General features: G+C 47.4%; 1 protein-coding gene across 7 annotated transcripts in view; it reads left to right on the top strand.

The window, feature by feature from the left end:
- Positions 1 to 13,274, top strand: part of DMAP1 (DNA methyltransferase 1 associated protein 1) — a 34,221-nt gene extending 20,947 nt beyond the window's left edge. For 6 of the 7 annotated variants that reach the window (XM_066324995.1, XM_066324998.1, XM_066324997.1 and 3 more), the window contains 2 exons: positions 10,097 to 10,169; positions 11,994 to 13,274. In XM_066324995.1, the coding sequence (XP_066181092.1) occupies positions 10,097 to 10,169; positions 11,994 to 12,340 (420 nt within the window). In that variant the 3' untranslated portion in view covers positions 12,341 to 13,274. The remainder of the gene's footprint in view (positions 1 to 10,096; positions 10,170 to 11,993) is intronic. The other variant, XM_066324996.1, reaches the window with a different exon arrangement.
- Positions 13,275 to 17,821: the final 4,547 nt, after the last annotated feature.

The raw sequence follows: 17,821 nt of genomic DNA, 5'->3' as shown, positions 1-17,821 counted from the left end.
CTGAAGACCTTAATTGTTCCTCACTTAAAGGCTTCTGTTGGCCTCCTTTATTTTATACTTTGCTACCGTGCTTTACGCCTTTGTGGTTAGGTGAAGTTGGATTTTGCAGTGAGATCAGGGCTCAACCTCTGTCATGTGTGAAAAATGTACCATATCATCCCCAGGATAATAGCACTTATTCTTTGATTAGAGATTTTTTTTTTCCTGAGGATTTACAATTACTCCGGAATCCAAGTTAAAATTAATTTATAGAAATGAGTCCTTGAAGAAAAAGTTAGGAATCCGTATTCAACTTAATTTGTTCCCAGTAGTTTTTATGACAATAGCCATGGCTCTTCAAATTCCCCCTGTCGTTACAGCTTACACAATCTTATGGACAGGCTGAATTTGAAGACTGTTTTTTTTTCCCCTGTGAGGATTAATGGTCACTTACGGCCATTATTCTTCATAACTGAAAGTTTCTCCTTCAGCAGACGCTGAAGAGTAATCTTCTGCAGTGACTTCGACAAGCTGCCTTCTGTCAGACTGGCCTCAGCCTCCCGTTGTTCTCCATGGGACTGTGGCCACAGGCAAAGAAGGCCACAGCCCCCATGCCCTTGCTCTGCATGGGATTTCCCTCTGCCTCCTGACAGCACAGACTGCAAGTTTCTCTAAGGCAGTGGGAAGCTGGGCTTTATGAAAAGCTTCCTCTTAATTCAAGGCAGTGTATTGCCTTGGTGCCACTGAGAACAGGAGGCAGTAGAAGGTGTTTGGAAAGGGGTGAGCCTTCCCAGTGTTTCTTGAAAAGAATTTTAGACCTTTGCATTTGATGTTAGTAAAACTGTGTTATGAAAATAACATCTCAGAAGTGTATTATTAATCTTAAGCATTACTTCTGGAAAACTTCCTGTTATACCAGCTCTGCTCAGTTGGGAGGTCAGACAGCCAAAGAGCCAGAGGAAAAGAGAGATGTGTAGGGAATTTGAACAGGGAAAAGTGAAGAAAAGACTAAAGGGAAAGCAGGGAGCTATGAGGAAGGAATGCTTTGCTGCAGATCTGCCTGATGGAAAGGAAAATAGGAGTTGTTGGACCTGGATCTTTTTCAGGATCCAGACAAACCAACAGTAGCCACATGTTGGTGATCTGGGCATGATGTTGCTTCAGTAGGTCAGAACTGAGTTTGTTCTGATTCCACCACAGTTTCTGTACCATGTTATGTTCAGCTTTCTTTTAAATTTAACCTTTGTTGTGTTCAGAGCACTTGACTTTGCCATACTTAACATCTTTGCAGTGTTTTAAGCTGTTCTTTTCTCTCAGCCCTGTCTGTGGATTTTAGCTAATGATTTTGATAATGCTGTTGAATTGTCGCAGCAGTGCTTTTAAGAAGGAAGGCGATGCACGGAAAAGGGTGGATGTTTGTACCCACTCCTGCATGTTGAGGTGTATGTCTGTGTCCTTGCTCTGTTGTCATGGGTTTGGAAGTGAAGGAACTGGAAGATAATTGATTGAGTGGTGTCTCATCTGGAAACAAAACAAAACCCTGTGATGAAAAGATGTTTGGAGAATTCTTAGTCTGCAGAAAGGACTGATGGATGCTCCAGCTTAGTCATTCAAAGCTGGCCTCCTCCCCTCAGAAAAGGCTTCCAGCAAGCAGCGTGATTCCATCTGCTTACACCAGGATCTTGTAGACAATTTGCCAGTTGAACAAATTAAGAAAGAAGGCAGGAAAATTACAAGTAGAGCTTTAGTACCCATTGATTCAAATATTCACACTTACCAGCTTTTAAATATTTACTAGTGTTCTGAGCACTTTTTTAGCACTGATTAATGAATAAGAATTTACTGTGGTTTTGTGGGGGAAGCATGTGTGTGAGTTCTTCCATATTTTTTTTTGGAATGAGAACTAAGTGCTTCCTGAAAGTCCAAGGTGAATGATATTTCTGGAGGAAGATGGGATTGTATGTATGTGTTTAGACATGTTTATTCTCTGTATTTGATCTGACCAATAATTAAATGGCTGAGCATGCTAGCTGTTTACCTTGCATTGGAGGCTGCTGGCTCTGTTCCTTCCCTATCATTAATGCAAACCCAGACCTCACTGGCAGTGAACATGTGACACATCTGTCTGTCCTCCTGTGATCAATACTGTCCCTTCAGAGGTTCAGCTTTTGGAAGCAGTTCCATAAAATACCAGTTATTCTTATTTGGATTTGATAAATTTAATTACTTGAAACAATTAATTATTTATTTGCTTTGTATTGATTGCACTCCAAGGCGTTCTGACATCAATCGCATGGAGATCAGCACACCCTTATTAGGTGGGGAAAGTTTATGTTTCCAGGTCTGAACATCCCATGGATTAGTTAGCTGAGATGTGCTTGTTGCTTCTGCTAGCAATTTTTCATTAGTGAGGTTGTATGTTTTGCACTCTACAAGAGAGTGGCTGGGAGTAATTTCCATGGGGAGTCTGACAGAGGTGTAGAAAGGAAGTAGTTCTCTCATTTCTGTGAATAAAACTTATGAAGAAATGATGCAGGCTGGATCGAATTCATGTTGTGGCGTTGCCATCTATTTGTTGTATTGCATGCCCTTTAATTAGGGCCAAGAGAGTGCTGGTGCATTTCCTAATCAAACTCCTGTCTGTAGAGAATGAAAAAAGATGAAAATATTGGTGTATTTATTTTTAAAGAGAACTGCAAAGGATACAAAATCTTGAATGAACTAGAGAAGGTGAATCCAACACATTTTTTCCTCCATTCTTGTTTTTAGCTAAACCAAAAGACACTTAATGTTAAATTGCTGAAAGAAAATGCATCCATCACCTTTTTTTTTGTGGAGGTCATGGATGTGGGAGAGCATCTGGACCAAAGCCTCAGTAGGTTCTCAGGTATAAGGACAGCACTCCGGGTACAGGAGTGGGATCACTCTGGTGCAGGAACAAGATCTTTAAAAGAAATTGCAGTTCTGGAAAGGACACTCCATGTTGCTGCTTAGTTGAATCATCCAGTACCAAACAGTGTCCGTGCAGTATGAGGCCTCAGGGACCTTTGTCAATCCTGGGTTTGAGAAGCTTTTTACTACCTTTGTGTGCCCATAGTGACACAGTCTTGGGTATCATCCATCAGCCAGCTTTATTGTGTGTAACATGTGCAGAGCTCCATATATATCACTTTTTTCTTTCATTAGTGTAACCAATATAATGATCGGACTGTAATTAGTCACTGTGGTTGTTTGTATTTGTGTAAGTGGAGATTCAGTTAAATTATTTAAGAGAAAAGCAGCATCAATTTAAGACTAGATGCACATGTTGCTACACTTTCCTGTCTGATCTGGAAGTTTACATAACGTTCTTGTACTATGGTAGAGTGTCCTTGGAATTCCCTCTCCTGTGGCCTGACTTAGGGCCCTCCCTGTAGTCACAGCACACACTGCTGTGCTCTTGATTGGTTTCTGTCAGATGGAGCTCAGACACTGCAGCCATTTCCATTTTCTGCAGCCACCTCTCCAGGTTTGAGCTTGGTCTCCATGCCTGTAGTGAGAGGCAGGGGTAGGACTATTTGGGAATCTGCAGATCTGCTTAAAGCAAACTTCTGTAGTGTCATTCTGGTAATGTGCTTTTAGCATAAAATACCCCCCAGTAAAAATGTCTGTGCAGTTCTTTCTTCTGCACCATGTATTTTCTTATTTTTTCCTATGCAAACACTTTCTGTAGTCCTTTTGCATTTGTTTTATAGGCTTGCACTATTTTTAAAGCAAAAGGAATTTAAGGACAAGGAATCTCAGGATTGGTAAGCAGCTGATAATACCTTGCTTGCCAGAGGATGTCCATCTTCAAAATGGCAGGCAGTCCTGGCAAGGTGTGAGTTCCTCTTGTCCTCTCAGGTGTCTTGTTTCTTGTCATAGCCTGTGTGTCAAATGGGGAGAAAGCTGGTGCTTTCCAGGTTCTCAGTCATCATTGTGTGGATTCCAAGTAGCCCTAATTTAAGGCCACTTGTGCTGTTTGAAAGCAATCTGTACCCCCTTTCTAGAGGAGAAAGGGTGGGAGAGTATAAAAGCCTTGAAGACCCTTTTGCCTGCACTGATGAAAACCATTCATGCTGAGACACTGATGCCCCAGGATTTTGGTTCCTTCAGGAAATCTTAGCTTGAATCAGTGTTACAGGTGAATAATGAGGCATGAATGTTTATAGGATCAGTGAGCTGCTCCTCTGCCATATGCCTAGGTGTGCTGGGCTTCTCTGGTATCTGTTGGCCTCCCTCATCTTGACAAAGCCTTCACTAGGTATATTCCTGTAAAACTGATTTAATTTACTAGGAGGATGCAAGTACCGAATTGATAGTTTTGCAAAACTGATTTGGGAATTTGTGAGGTATGTCCAACCACAGTCCAAAAATCCCTTAAGTAACCATTTACATAAGTTACTATAGAAATATTTCCTTTTAAAAAGATTGGTTTATTTGGCACCAAGCCTCACTGATGGAGCAAGCTGATGGTAATGTGCCACTCCAGAGATATGGCTGTGTTTAATGTCCTACAGGGCACAGGAGAGATGGCATAATGGTCTTACTCTTTATTTTCACCTGTGCAAAATCTTGATGTGGCAGATCAGCAGGCACAGACAGAAGACACAGCCCATAGCTGCAAGCTAGGGCAGAGGGAAGTGTGTATGTTCATTGAGACAGAGAACACCTGTGCAATTTCACACTTTTCTAGTTTTTGCATATATCCTTTGCACTTGCCCATCTACCTTCCATTGCAGCACCTCAGTTCCATGCAGTGGAGCACTTCAGAATTTCAGAAATGTGGAAGTTCATATCTAAAACTGAATTTTTCAGCTGAGATTTTTCAAATTCCAGACGAAAGTATTTAATATGGTTCTTTCCTTCCTTGAGTCTTAAAACTGTACCGGAATGGAGGCTCTCTGCTCCTGCAGAGTAGAGCCATGCAGCCCAGGAATGTTTGACCTTCAGGCAGAAAATGCAAAAAACATTATTCATCTGAAACTTTAGCACTCCTTCCTGGAAATCCACGAAACCATTCAGTACTCTAAAGATATCCATGAAGAAAATGTCTAATGAGAAAGTTTTCTTGCTGCTGAAATCTACAAGGAAGGTGGTTTTCAATGCCAGTGAGCTGTATTGTAATGCTGAACACTACTGGTACTGGTGCATAAAACTACAGTTTACAGCTGTACAGACACAGTCAAATGTATGGAGATTTTAGGACTAATGTTTTTAGGACAGTTATATTATTTAGGGTTGGGGACAGCTGATTTTAAGGAGAAGCTTACATTAAAATTGAACTAAAATAAAGTGCGGCATCAGGGATGGTACATGTGAAATATTCAAATAACCACTGATTAATTTTATAAACCTTGTAGTTTGGTGATAGACCAAACAAAAGGTTTCAGCACAAAAGAAGATTTTTTGGGGAGGAGTGGGAAGTTGAGAGCATCAGAAAAAGAGTGTTTATGAGGAAAGTGATGAATAGAGAGCAGGACATTTAAGATGACCACACACAGATACAATCACTCAAGGGCCCTGACTGAATCTGTAGATCCTGCAAACCTCTTCCATCCCTACTGCAGATCCCCATGACAGTCTCTACCTACCAGGTGGTGATGCTGTGAGGCATAACAGGACTGTGTTGCAAGCTCTGCTATTACTTAGACTTCATTACTCTACTAAAATAGATTCAAATACATTTACAACTATGCTTAAAAGTATTAGCATAAATCATGAACACTGAATGGCACACAAAAATAAATGAACTGAGTCTGTTTGGGGAGGCTATATCTTCAGTTATTTTTTATCCTGTTTGTTCATTTAATGAATTTTGCCAATTAGCAATTAATTTGCAGTAGGTCTCCTAGTCATTAGTGTGAATTAGCAAGGTTTTGTTGGCGGAATGCCTCGAACATTAAATAAAACCCCTGCATCATGTAAAACCTCAAGGGTACTCCATGGTGAGATCCTGTACAGAAATTCAACTGCAGAGGGTCCACCCCAGTCCCAGCCCTTGCTGTGAAGGTTTGGTGGGTGCTCTGTTCTGATGTTTTTAAACTGCATGACCCAACTCTGGAGTAATGTCCTCCTCCTTCAGGGGAGAGCAGAGCAGATCAGTGCCCTGTATTCCATGCCTCCCAGACCAAGTACATTCCAGCAGAAGCTGTGTTTCCCAGGCTTCTCTCTGCATAGGCAGGCTCTGGTACTGTGGCTTTGTGGTGTTGCCTCGCAATTTTCTGTAGCTCTTTATTTTTCTCTTGGTACACACAGTTCATGTGTTTAGTGCAGGTTGTTTATAGCAAGGACAAAGGATTACAGTCCTTAAATCAAAAGTGATGTTGGTGTAATTATAAGCACAGGCTGGTGTTGCAAAGAGGGCTGTAGGGAGAGGCTGTCAAAGGAGAAGAGCATCCAAAATATAGTAACCTCAAAAATCCCAGCTAATCAGTTTTCTGACGGGAGCAATCTGTTTCCCAGGTATTATTATTATATGGGGACTTTAAAGATAATAAATAACAATAATAGTCTACTATGAGGAAGGAAAGAAAAGGGCAAATGCCATTCACCTCGGAAGCTGTGGTTGCTCACTGGAGTTCTCCAAGGAACATAATTTTCCACAGCCCCTGTGGAGGCCTCCATCCATGACAGCACCAAGAACATCCCAGGAGCTGTGCTGTCAGCAGTAAGGCTGCCTGAAGGGGTGTTTTCATTAATGCATAGATATGGCCCACAGAAACCACATATCCCAATGCAGACATCATGAGCCAGAGAGCTCTTCTCTAGGCCACTGGCTGGGACTTGTGGCTCCTGCAGATTGCCTCATTCTTTGGGAATGAGGGGCAAGTGATCACCACTTCCAGCACTGTGCTGCTTCTCTGGATACCTGCTTGAAAGACCAAAACAAAGAAGGGCTTCCTGAAGTGAGCTTGGTCTTATCAGAGCTGTACAGAGCATGAAGACTTCTCTCTTGCAACAAGGCAGCCCAACTAACGGACCTTGGCTAACAGATTATCAGCAGCGTTTGAGTAATAGACTGCTCATTTAGTTTTAATACATTTTGCATAGAGAGCAATCAGCCTTCATCAGTCTTAGAGATGAATTGGCTTAGCCAGCTAAATTCTAAAGATATTAGTCCGACAGCAGCCACATAAATCATAACATTTTCTTAATGATGGTAAAATTAAAATATACTCTTGCTTTGAGAAACCAATGAAGCCTTCCTGTTTGCAGGCCAGATCCTCCTGCCTGAATTAAAAGGAAGCTTAATTGATGTGGTTTTAAACTAAACTCACAGTCCCACTTTTCCCCAGCATCTCTAGTCTTCCTTTCTTTGAAGTTAAATTAATTTGTCCTGCCTCTCCCTGCTCCATCCTCTAATCTTCAAGAGTGTCAGTGAAGACCGGACTCCTGTGGAACATGATCCAGATGTGCACAGCATCACAGCTGAAGGCTTTGCCAGGTTGTTTGCATTGCCAGTAGTTGCTTGAGCTAGTGGAGGGGAGGCCTCCCAGGAGCTCTTCCTCTAACCAACAAACCAAGACCTCCTGTCTGTCTACCTAGCCCAAGCAAGGATGAACTTTTCCTGTCCTTTGTTCCTGAAGCTGGCTTGGTGCCCAGCATGCTTTTGCCAGAAGGGAAATTAAAAATAGAGAATCCTGCCTTTGGCTAAAAAGACTCCAATGTCTGGTGTTGGGGCAGGGGTGAAGACAGACTTTCAGGGCTGTGATAGTCACACAAGTATTGTCTGTCCACAAGCTGTTCAGCAGGGAGATGTTTGGCTCATTGTGTCCCCCAAGTTCAGAGTGGTGCCTTCTGACTAGGTCAGCCCATACAGCCCCAAGCTGAGGCAGAGCTGGGTATATCACCCATTTAAATGTTCTGTACGATTCCTCATGGCAAGAAAAATTCTTTGGGCTGAATCCTCTTGCTTTCAGGGATCCTGATCCTCTAGACTAACTGCTCAGTATTCTGATGAGCAGTGCAAAGTGACCATTCCTTCCTTGGCATGCTGCTGCCAGCTGCAGCATGGCACCCATCAAATAAACAGAACATACCCTGTCCCAGTGCTTTGGGCTGCCTTATCTTAGGGCTCTACCCTGTCGTTTTCAGCAGAGCCTGTGCAGGTAGTCTGTGCAGCAGAGCTCCTTGGAAAACCTCTTTTAGTGAGGTTCTGCTCAAGTTGAGACTCTGGGCTGAAGACTTGACTGAAATCCAAATACATGATAGCTTTGACAGTCTTTCTTCTGCTAAAACAATCATTTTGTGGTGAACTGCAAAGAATTAGATTCTTTACAAGTAGGAAAGAAGTATGAAATTGACTGCTGTGCAGAAACCCCAGCACTAAGCCAAAGAACTTTAGGGTGAAAAAAAAAAAAAAAAAAGGCAGAGGCATCCTATAGTCCTCACCTGTGCTAACTGTTTGCATGGAGGTGTGTTTTTTGTTTTTCCTCTAGTGCTCCTGTTGGATTCTCTGGGTCAGGCTGGTTTCTTAGAAATCCTCCCCTGATAGTCCTATTGGTCCTTTGTTGGAGTCTTTCTTGTGGTGGTAATATCTGTCAAAAATATTTTGGGGCTTGGACCTGGTGCTTCTCAGCATATACTGTGAAAGACCCATTCCCCTGGGGTGCTCTGTGGCATCCATACTCTGGTTTCTTGGCTGAAGTGATGTCATGGAGAAGGCAGGATTTCCCACAGCTCCTACACTGGTGTTGTGGAGCAGCTGATGGGACATAGCCATAGCTGAGTTAAGGTTAGAGCTCTCACCATTTAGGGATGTGTGTGCACACAGTGCTCCTGCATTCAGAGCAATCAGGGAATTCCAGATGGAGCCTCTTGGCATTTTTGTGTTGAGGCAGTGAACACTGGATGTGATGGGTCTAATCTGGGAGACTGCTGTTGGGCTGCCTGCTTTGGGCTACCTCAGCCTGTGGCTTATAGGAAGTAAGGTGACCACAGGCCCTCCAGTGAGCTCCCCTGGGAGGCCAATTTTGAGGTGGAATAATAATGTTTCTTTGTTTAGGTCATTCACAGCCATGTTGCAGACCCATGGTAGGTTTGGCCAAGGTTTGAGCCCCTGGTCAGTAAGTGGTGTGTGCAGGATGGCTGTAGGTTGCTCTTGCCTGCTGGCTGCTCAGTGGCCTGCCAGGCAACTTGGATTGGTGATTGGGATGCCCAGGGTGAGGTGTGAGGTCACCTTTCCAGGGTTGGATATGGAGGAGCATCCTGTGCCTGTGCAGAAAGGCGTTTGACAATGCAGTGTTGAGAACCATTTCTTTCCTGGTGCGTCTTCTAGCACAGCTGAGTGCTTTCATTTTTTTCTTGGATATATCCGCAGGGCTTGGAAACCTGTTCTCCCTGCCATACTGTGCCAGCTGCATTTGTGCTGCTGATAATCTAATAAATGCTTGGTCTGAGCAGCTAGCACTCCTGCTAGAGCCCAAATGAATGCAGAGGAAGGACCCTGCTAAGTGTGTGCATTCTTCCTCTCCTGGCCAGCTCCAATTCCCTTTCATAGCTCACATCTGATGCTTCCTCTCTCACCTAGCCCCTTAGCTCCGATGTAAATGTGTGTGCACACTTCCGCCAGTCAAGTAACTGTGCTCTCTCTGTCTCTCCCCTTTGTTACAAAGCCTGCTCTGTAAATGAATCCCACAGGTCTGGGGCTCAGCAGGTAAAAGGAGAAGTGAGTCTGTTAGCGCATGAGTCTAATCAGGCCGGCTAAAGCGAATAAAGTAGGGCAGCATTGCACATTAGCCGCTGTGTAAATGAGCCCTTTGATGGGCTGGGCACCGCAGGAGAGGGTTTGAAGCCAAGAAGAACTTTTGTTGTTAATTCAGTGACACATGGAAACTGTAAAACAGCGTGTCTTGCACACACACGAGAGAGAAAATAAAAGCCCTCACGACCGGGCTTTTCAATACCTGCCCTCGGACCTAGTCTGAAAACTTTCAGCCCCTGTCTCCCTCTCTTACCACTTGATTTTCCTTTCTCTCCCTTTCTTTTTTTGTTCCCCCTGCACTATAAAAAGAAAAGCTCTCTTGCCTTTTGAACTAGACGGCTGTGAGTGAGGGCTATCTCTGAGCTGTGTGGCTCTGTTACCTTTGTGTTCCAGATGAAACTGCCAAGCTCGGTGGGACAGAAGAAGATTAAAGCCCTGGAGCAGATGCTGATGGAACTCGGAGTAGGTGAGTAAAGGGGGCACACGAGAGAGAAAGAGACACACAGAGCTAGCCTTTGTTCTCGAGATGGGCTATTTTTTCCCCTAGTAATACAGCCAGTTTCTTGAATAACAGTATGTGAATGGTTTTTAAAATATTTTATGTGTTTTTTTAAAAAAAGAGAGGGTAAAAGCCAGAACAAGATGCATAGGGCTTTTTTTTTTTCCTCCCAGTAGAAAAATCTTTTAAAAGAGCCTTTGTTTCTCTCTTGTTTGGGCCTTTTTAACCATCAAGAGAGGCAGCACAGTATTAGGAAGGCAAATCTCAGCCTTGCCGGGAGAGGTACTTCTAAGTGTGTTAGTGACCACGGCACACGCATTGTTCAGGGCTGCCCTGTCTTGCTTTTAAGCTTCATTTCCTCTTAATTTACTGCTCACGGTGGCAAGTCCAAAATGCATCTGGGACTGTTCATCCCCCCTTTATAGGTTGCATGCTGTGTGAAAATCTGGAGCATCTCTGCTGAAAGGCGAGTAAACACACATCCCTCACTCTTGAACTCGAGTGTCTTAGCAGCTGAAAGAAGGGTTCACTTAACATGTACAATACCTGCTCGTGGCTAGAGGGGGAGAAGTGCAGCCCATGGCCAGCAGCTGCTCTCCATGCAGTGGGGACAGTTTGCAGGTATTACAGGTCCCAGCATGCAGTGTCTCTTGATTAGACACCTGATGATCCCTTTCCCGCACAGTATTATTTAAAGGTAAAGATATTTAAAGGTAGGAAAAGAGAAAAATAGAAAGAAAAAATAGAAACGTTATTAATGATTAACAAGAGATTACTGAGCCTGTTCCCAGCACTGACTTCTGTTAAGTCTTGTTAGTTTTTTGGGTTTATGGCTCGATATGTTGTCTCAGAGATTGTGCCATTCTGAAAGCCTCCTGTGACTGGTGAAAAGTGGCTCAGCCAGGATGGTTTCCTTTCTCTGCTGTAGAACTAAGGGAGTTGCTGTTTGTGCTTGCTAGGGAAGCCTGGGGGAAGATGTGAGTGCTTCTTGGAGCTCACTTTCCATGAGGGTGAGGAGGGGTTCCTGACTCCCCACTCCTGCCTTACAGAACATAGATATCTTGAGAGTCTCTTGGAGCTCCAGCCCTGTTGTACCTTAAAGTGCAGAACCACACCCGGGCTTTGTGGGGGTGAGCACAGTGCCAACAGGGAGGAGGTCATGTGGGCAGCCCTGCCGACAGGGGCCATGCTGTGTATCAGGGCAAACTTGCAAGCTTAATCCTTTCCTTCTGTGGAACTTGCAGCTCTTCCTGGCTCTGTGTGTGTGCATGGTGGGGTGCAGCAGAAGGCAAGATGTGTGGAGGTGTGTTGTTGCCACAAACAGGTCTGTAACACAGCAGCAGAGCAGTTCTCTGCCTTGGACCTGCCCTGGGAGGAGCAATAAGAGAGGCAACAGAGCTCAGCCTGTCCACCTGTTGTTGGTGAAGGTGTAGGCAACAGCAGGAGCTCTTCTGCCCTTTGCAGCAGTGTTGATCCAATTTCTCTGTAAGGCAGAGTTCCCTTCATGTGACCTAGTGGATGGCAAGGTTCAGTCATCTGGTCTTCCATTATCCTTCACTTGCTGGAGTCCTGGACTTTGCAGGTTTACCCTTAGTCCTTGGTCAGAACCAAAGGACAGCCTGAAAAAGACGTGTGTAGCCCTCAGGGATACCAGTTGCTACCGATCCATGTGATTGGAACGAGACTCCTGGTGTATCCTTGTGGGAATGAAAGAGCAGCCGAGACCTTTATAGGGATTTTTCATTGTAGTGTTGTAGATCTGGGTGTTTAACAGGTTATTTTTCTCCTTAGATCTCAACCCTATGCCCACAGAGGAGATTGTGCAGATGTTCAATGAGCTGCGGAGCGACCTGGTGCTGCTGTACGAGCTGAAACAAGCCTTTGCCAACTGCGAGTATGAGCTGCAGATGTTACGGCACCGCTACGAGGCCCTGGCCAAAGCTGGGAGCATCGGCCCCCTCAGCGTGGAAGGTGCCCATCCAGATGGCCAGACAGGGCTCAGCATCGAGGAGGGCAAGGGAGATACCAAGGACCAGATCATTGATGTAGTAGGAGCACCACTGACCCCCAACTCGGTGAGAAGGAAGGTCGGGGGGGCAGAACAGGGCGCACTCAGGTCTCCGACGCAGATGCCCTGACAAGCGCTGGGGATGCTGCCCTGCTCTCCCTCCAGGCATGCGCATCCAAGGGAGCAGAACACGCCTGTTCCCCCCCAAGTCCCAGTGCTGCTCTCTGGGCTTGTCTCCTGTGCTGGACAGTGTTCTTGGTGCTACAGGTGGGGTCAGCAGGGCTTTCTACATCCTGCATGCAGGCAGATGGCTTGGTGTGGGTGCCACCGTGGACCAAAGCGGTGAGGCTTTGGGTGATGAGAGCTTGTTCTAAGGCAGCAACAGTACAGCTGCAAACCTGAGGCATTTTCCCTCTAGACACAGCCTTGTAAGGGTTGCTCAGCAGAGGGAAGCAAGTGGGGAAAGCAGTCTTCAGGTGATGAGACATGACCTGCCCAAGACCCTGGAGTCAAGCAGTAGCCCTGCCTGGAGCAGGAGGCTTGGGAAGGAGAGAGGTGTTTGAAGAGCAAAGGAGGGTTTTTCTACCCTACTTCCAGTGCCAAGAAAGAAAAGCCAGGCCTAGGGCTTCTTCCAGTGCAAGCCCTGTGGCAATGTCCTGTGCATGTACCTCTGCAGGATGTGAATCACCGGCCTCTCCTCCCTCCCTCCAGGAGGGCAGGCTGCCCAGCCCCTCACCACTGCCTCAGGGCCAAGGGTAAGCCTGGGGATCAGCTGAGGCTGCTTTCCCCTCTGTGCAGTCCCCTGGCACAGCTGAGCTGAACTGCCTGATGAAAGCTGCCCATCTCCACACCGTGGCATCCCCGACGCCTCCGACGCACTGCCCCTGGTAGTGGCACAGACCTTTACTTTCTAAAATGTATAATGTATTGCAGGATATGGAGAACACCTTATCTGTCAACGGCGGAGGCGACACGTTAACCTGGACTTGAGTAATGTCCTATTTGATTGTGACAATGTTGAGTCGTAAGGAAGAGTTCCACTGAGACAGGTTCATGTTTGTAAAGGAGTCTTTTGAATTATTATTTTTTTTCCCTACTGCATTCAATCTGGAATCTCACCCCTCCCTCCCTGCGGTCTGGAGTGTCCTGGTTTGCAAACTTTTCGGGCTGATTTACAGTACACTTGGTCTCCCTTGACAACTGGCTTGTTGGGAAGGTGGGAGAGATGGTGGTGGTGGCCATAACTGCAGGAGGGAGCCCATGTGTGTGTTTCTGGCCACACTGTTCCTCGGTGCCATCTCCTGGAACTGGAAACAAAGGCATGGGCCCAGGCAGCACAGAGGGGGTTAAACTGACCTGGTCTCTGACATATTTGAAAGAAATATAATCAAGTTAATTCACTGCAAGGCAAATTCAGTACCTAAAGGGCCCCCATGTTAAATACAGCACTGACCTTTACCGGCTGATTACACAAAGACGACACAATTAGATTAGTCCAAGACAAAAGGTCAAGCACATTCACACTGTGACCATTTTTTGCTACCTTTTGAGGGGGGCGGAAATTACATCCCAGCTGGAGGGGTATTTTGGAGAGGAAGAGAATGGGCCCGCTGTACCATGTTCTGCCTGGTTCAGATATGTTTGGAGAGTCAGGCAGCGCCTGGCACTGTGCTTGCCCTGAACCTTTCTACGGTTGTTGGGCTGTGTGGTGGTGGGAGAGATCCACACCTTGCAGCCTACAGCCAGCTTTTCCAAAGATAGGCTGAGCTGAGTAGAGGTCATGTCCTGGTGATCTTCTCTGCCCTGCCTGGAGCTGGCAGATGCAGCTCCAGTGCCCATTGTCCAGCATCATGGCTGAAATTTGCCTCTGGAAGATTGTTTGGCTCGGTCAGTGCTGAGAAGGGGGATGGCTGGTGGGTGCATGCATGTGTCCCCACTCCGCACAGCAATGGCCTCAAGGTGTCCCAGGCCATGGTGGGGACAGCAGGGCCAGGACACGGTGCTGAGGAAGCAGCCTGTGGAAGCACAGCGCTTTGTCCCCGCCCCACGGCGCTGGCAGCAGGGCAGCAATGTGGCTGGTGGTGGGAACAAACAGCTCTGGAGCACAGTGGTGCTTTTTGATGGCCATTCCTTCCCTTGCCTCCTGCAGCTGTGGGTGCTTGGCCATGACGCCTGCCCATGTCCTGCTGCAGTGGTTTAACCCTGCCGTGCCAGCCTTGAACTCGCAATTCAAGTGTGTGCTTTGCCACTGAGCTGCCAGGGCCTTTGGGGGAATCATTTAATCTCCTTCCTTCAAATTCCTCTGAGCTTGAGAATCCCTTTGTGCTGTCTAGCACTGCCCATCCATGGCACTCTACATGTTGGATTAAGCCTGGATTAGTTCAGCCTCCAAACCAGCTGCTCCCCTGAAGCCAGATTTGTTTCCCTGGACAGAAGTGTCTTGCTCCAGATGTTGGAGGGAATGAGTGGCAAAGCCAGGAATAGGACTAGGAGTCCTGACTCCTGAGTGCTGCCTGGCATGCCTGGATTCCTTTCCGGGAATTGGAATGAATAGGCAAAGGCACACTAGGGTCTTTTGAGATACCGGTTTTGTCAGCACCTGTCTGCCACCACCCTGCTTGGCCAGCAGTGGGGATGGGGTCATGGCAGCAGGGTGTGTTAGCCAGGCTGGGAGAGGCATCTGTTTCAGAGCCTATGGGGCAGTGGGAAGCTTGGTGCTGTCCTGCCCTGCTGTGTCCACCACATTTCTCCTACCCTGTCTACCTGTCCACCCTCTCCCAGGGACTGCAGTGCCCATTGCTGACCATTAAAGCTGAGCTGGGATCCCTCCAGTGCTGTTTGAGGCTGACCCCGGTAGGGACTTTACTCGGGGCCTTCGGGAGGTGAAAGGTGAGCCGAACTCGGAACAAATTAGTTCCAAGCAGAAGTTCAGCCAGTTACTCCAGATTGGATCCTTTGATTTCCGCAACTCAGACTCCACTCAGTGATCTGTAATGAGTGACTCTCAGAAATCCTCACATTGCAGCACTTTGTTCCTGAGCTCACAAGTCAGCCCATTAATGGGTAAAGGAAAGGACCTTGAGTCTAAGAAGTCTCGGGTTCAGAGTCAGAATTATTTGACTTTTAAGCTTCCTTTATCTGAACTCCTGCTGACTTCTTGTTTTCTGAGCCTGTTTGAAAGCTAGAAGTTACATTGTTAAGATCAAACATTCTCTCTTTCCAGATGGAGTTACAATATCTGTCTTTTATATATATATATTTTAATATATATAGTGTATATATACCAGGGTGTATATATATTCTTCTCTTTTTTTTAATCGTTCTTTCCATTAAAAGAAACTAGACTTGTAAGCTCTTGTAAATTATAATGTAAAACATTTTTTTTAACCAGACAGTTCCCAGTTTTGCCCGAGGCAACTGGAATAGCTGTGCCACGGAAGGCAATAGGAAGGTGATTAATATGAATTTGTGACATATTTGAAGGATGGGTCTTTTGCCATATAAAGATTATCAAACACATGTGCTCTTCCCCATTAATTCTGCAGCCCTCCCAGGAAAGCCACAAAGCCCAGCTCCTTTGTTTCCAGGGTGGGTTTTTGTTTTTTTAAATGTACCTTTCGGTCCCCTTGATTACCCTGTATTTGATTTTTATAGGGCATCTGCTCACTCTGCTGTGTGGGTTCTCTGGCCCTTTTATTTCCCCGTTAATCGGATCCCGCGAAGGCAGCGGTGCCAGGGCCTCTGACGAAATCCGTGTGTGTGTTGTATTTAACTTTCAGCCGTGCAAATTCCATGCTCTGTTTGCCGTCTGCCCGGCGGGAACTGGGGGCCGCTTCCCGCCAGGGGAGGCAGCGGGGCCTCCCACGATGTGCTCTGCCGCCGGGAGCAGACAGGCTCAGGGCCGGCGGGGCTGCAGGAGCAGGGATGGGCAGGCCTGGCTCGCTCTGGAGAACGGGTCCCTGCTGCCTTATCCACCCCTGGGTGCTTGTGGGCTGGGGCAGTGGCTCAGCAGGCCTGTGGGAATGGGAGGGCTGCGGGGCTGGGCACGGCAGGCACCAGGCTGCAGTCACTGTGCCAGTGCAGTGCTGACCTGTGCCACCACCTGTGGTGCCTTGTGCCGTGGGGACCCGGGGCTGTGGCATTCCATGTCCCTACAGCACCCAGCACACTGGTAGCTATGCTGTGCCTGTGCACCCCACACACAGAGCCCAGCCCTGGGTGCTGACCCTGCATGGCTATGGGCAGAGGGTCCGTGTGGCACCTGGCAGTGCAGTGCCGTGATGGGGCTGGGGGGAATGTCCCACTTGGTGACAATGTCCCTGACTTTCCTAAGGCTGGGTGCAGCCCTGAACCTTCTCTGTTAAGGGGAGCTCCCCAGAGTTTGCCAGCCTCGTTGCCAGGTGTATTGGTGTGCGCTGCCCAGAAAAGGGATGGGGTTTTTAAGTCAGCCTTCTGATCTGCTCCTGGGCCACATCAGAACAGGTCTGGATGGCAGAGGAGCACTTCCTGTCCCATGTCAAGCATCCCTGGCACAGCTGCCCATAGCACTGAGTTCTGCTCTTCTCTCAGCGTCCTGCTCCTTAAGGCTTGGTGCTGGCTTGCTATGGGCTCCTGGGGTCACCAAGTTCTTGCAGAGCTCAGCCCCTTCCTCCTGACTATCCCAAAGCCCACTTCATGTCAGAGAGGCAAGATCCCCTGTGAGGTTGCCATCCCACCCCCTTGTAACTGCTGGATTGGCTCTGTCCCTCCTGTCATGCAAAGACCTGGCTCTGCCTTCAGCCAGACAGTGTAGTCCATTTGGCACTGCCTGGAGTGCTCCTGAAGCCCTGGGGCTAGCTCCAGGACAGGAGGATGTGCTTGCCACAATGTAAGTGCTCCCACCTGCTGTTCCTGGCATTTCTTTCCTGTCTCCCTTTTGGAGCAGAGAAAATGAAGGAAGTTGGCCTCCAGGTCCTTTTCCATCAAGAATGTGAAGAAGCCATAAGCACCATATGCAGGGTGAGGATGAGGAGGTGCAGGGGCAGTGCTGGCTGTCCTGGAGCCCCTAGGGACAGCTGGCTGCTTGCAGCCACGGACAGGACAGGGGCCTTACTGGGGCAAACATCAGTGCTCCAGAGAAAAGTGGGAGCTATCCCCTGCCCAGTGCTGTAGTCCCAACCCCATCTGACCTCCGGAGCAGTGCAACCTCCAGGCACTTGAAGCAGGTGCTGGAAAGCTGCCCCAGGGATGTGCAAGGCTCTGCCTCAGGCCACCCATGGCTGCCCTGTGGCCACTAGCCCTGGTGTATGGAGCTGTCTCACCCCTGTCCCAGGCAGGCTGGGTGCCACTGTTCCTACTGGGAGCTGCTGGCTGTCCCTCAGCCCATCTGCCTCAGTCACCAGGGGGACAGCTGGAGTTGCTGCAGCTCCTGCTGTCTTTGAGGCTACCACGTTCTGAGCCAGGCTGCTCCTGTGCTGCCCACACCAGGCTGGAGAACTTCTGGCATCCTACGTGCCCAGCCCTTGTGTAGCTGCTCTCTTCCAGTAACTTGTATGCCCGACACCTGCAAGTGCTGCCTTGCCTAAGTGAGGGGCTGCCCCTGCTGGAAACACTCCTGTTGTCCCCAGCACTC

This window comes from Sylvia atricapilla, chromosome 9 (genome assembly GCF_009819655.1).
Source record: "Sylvia atricapilla isolate bSylAtr1 chromosome 9, bSylAtr1.pri, whole genome shotgun sequence".
Classification (NCBI taxonomy): Eukaryota; Metazoa; Chordata; class Aves; order Passeriformes; family Sylviidae; genus Sylvia; species Sylvia atricapilla.
This window is presented reverse-complemented; position numbering and strand designations above follow the sequence as displayed.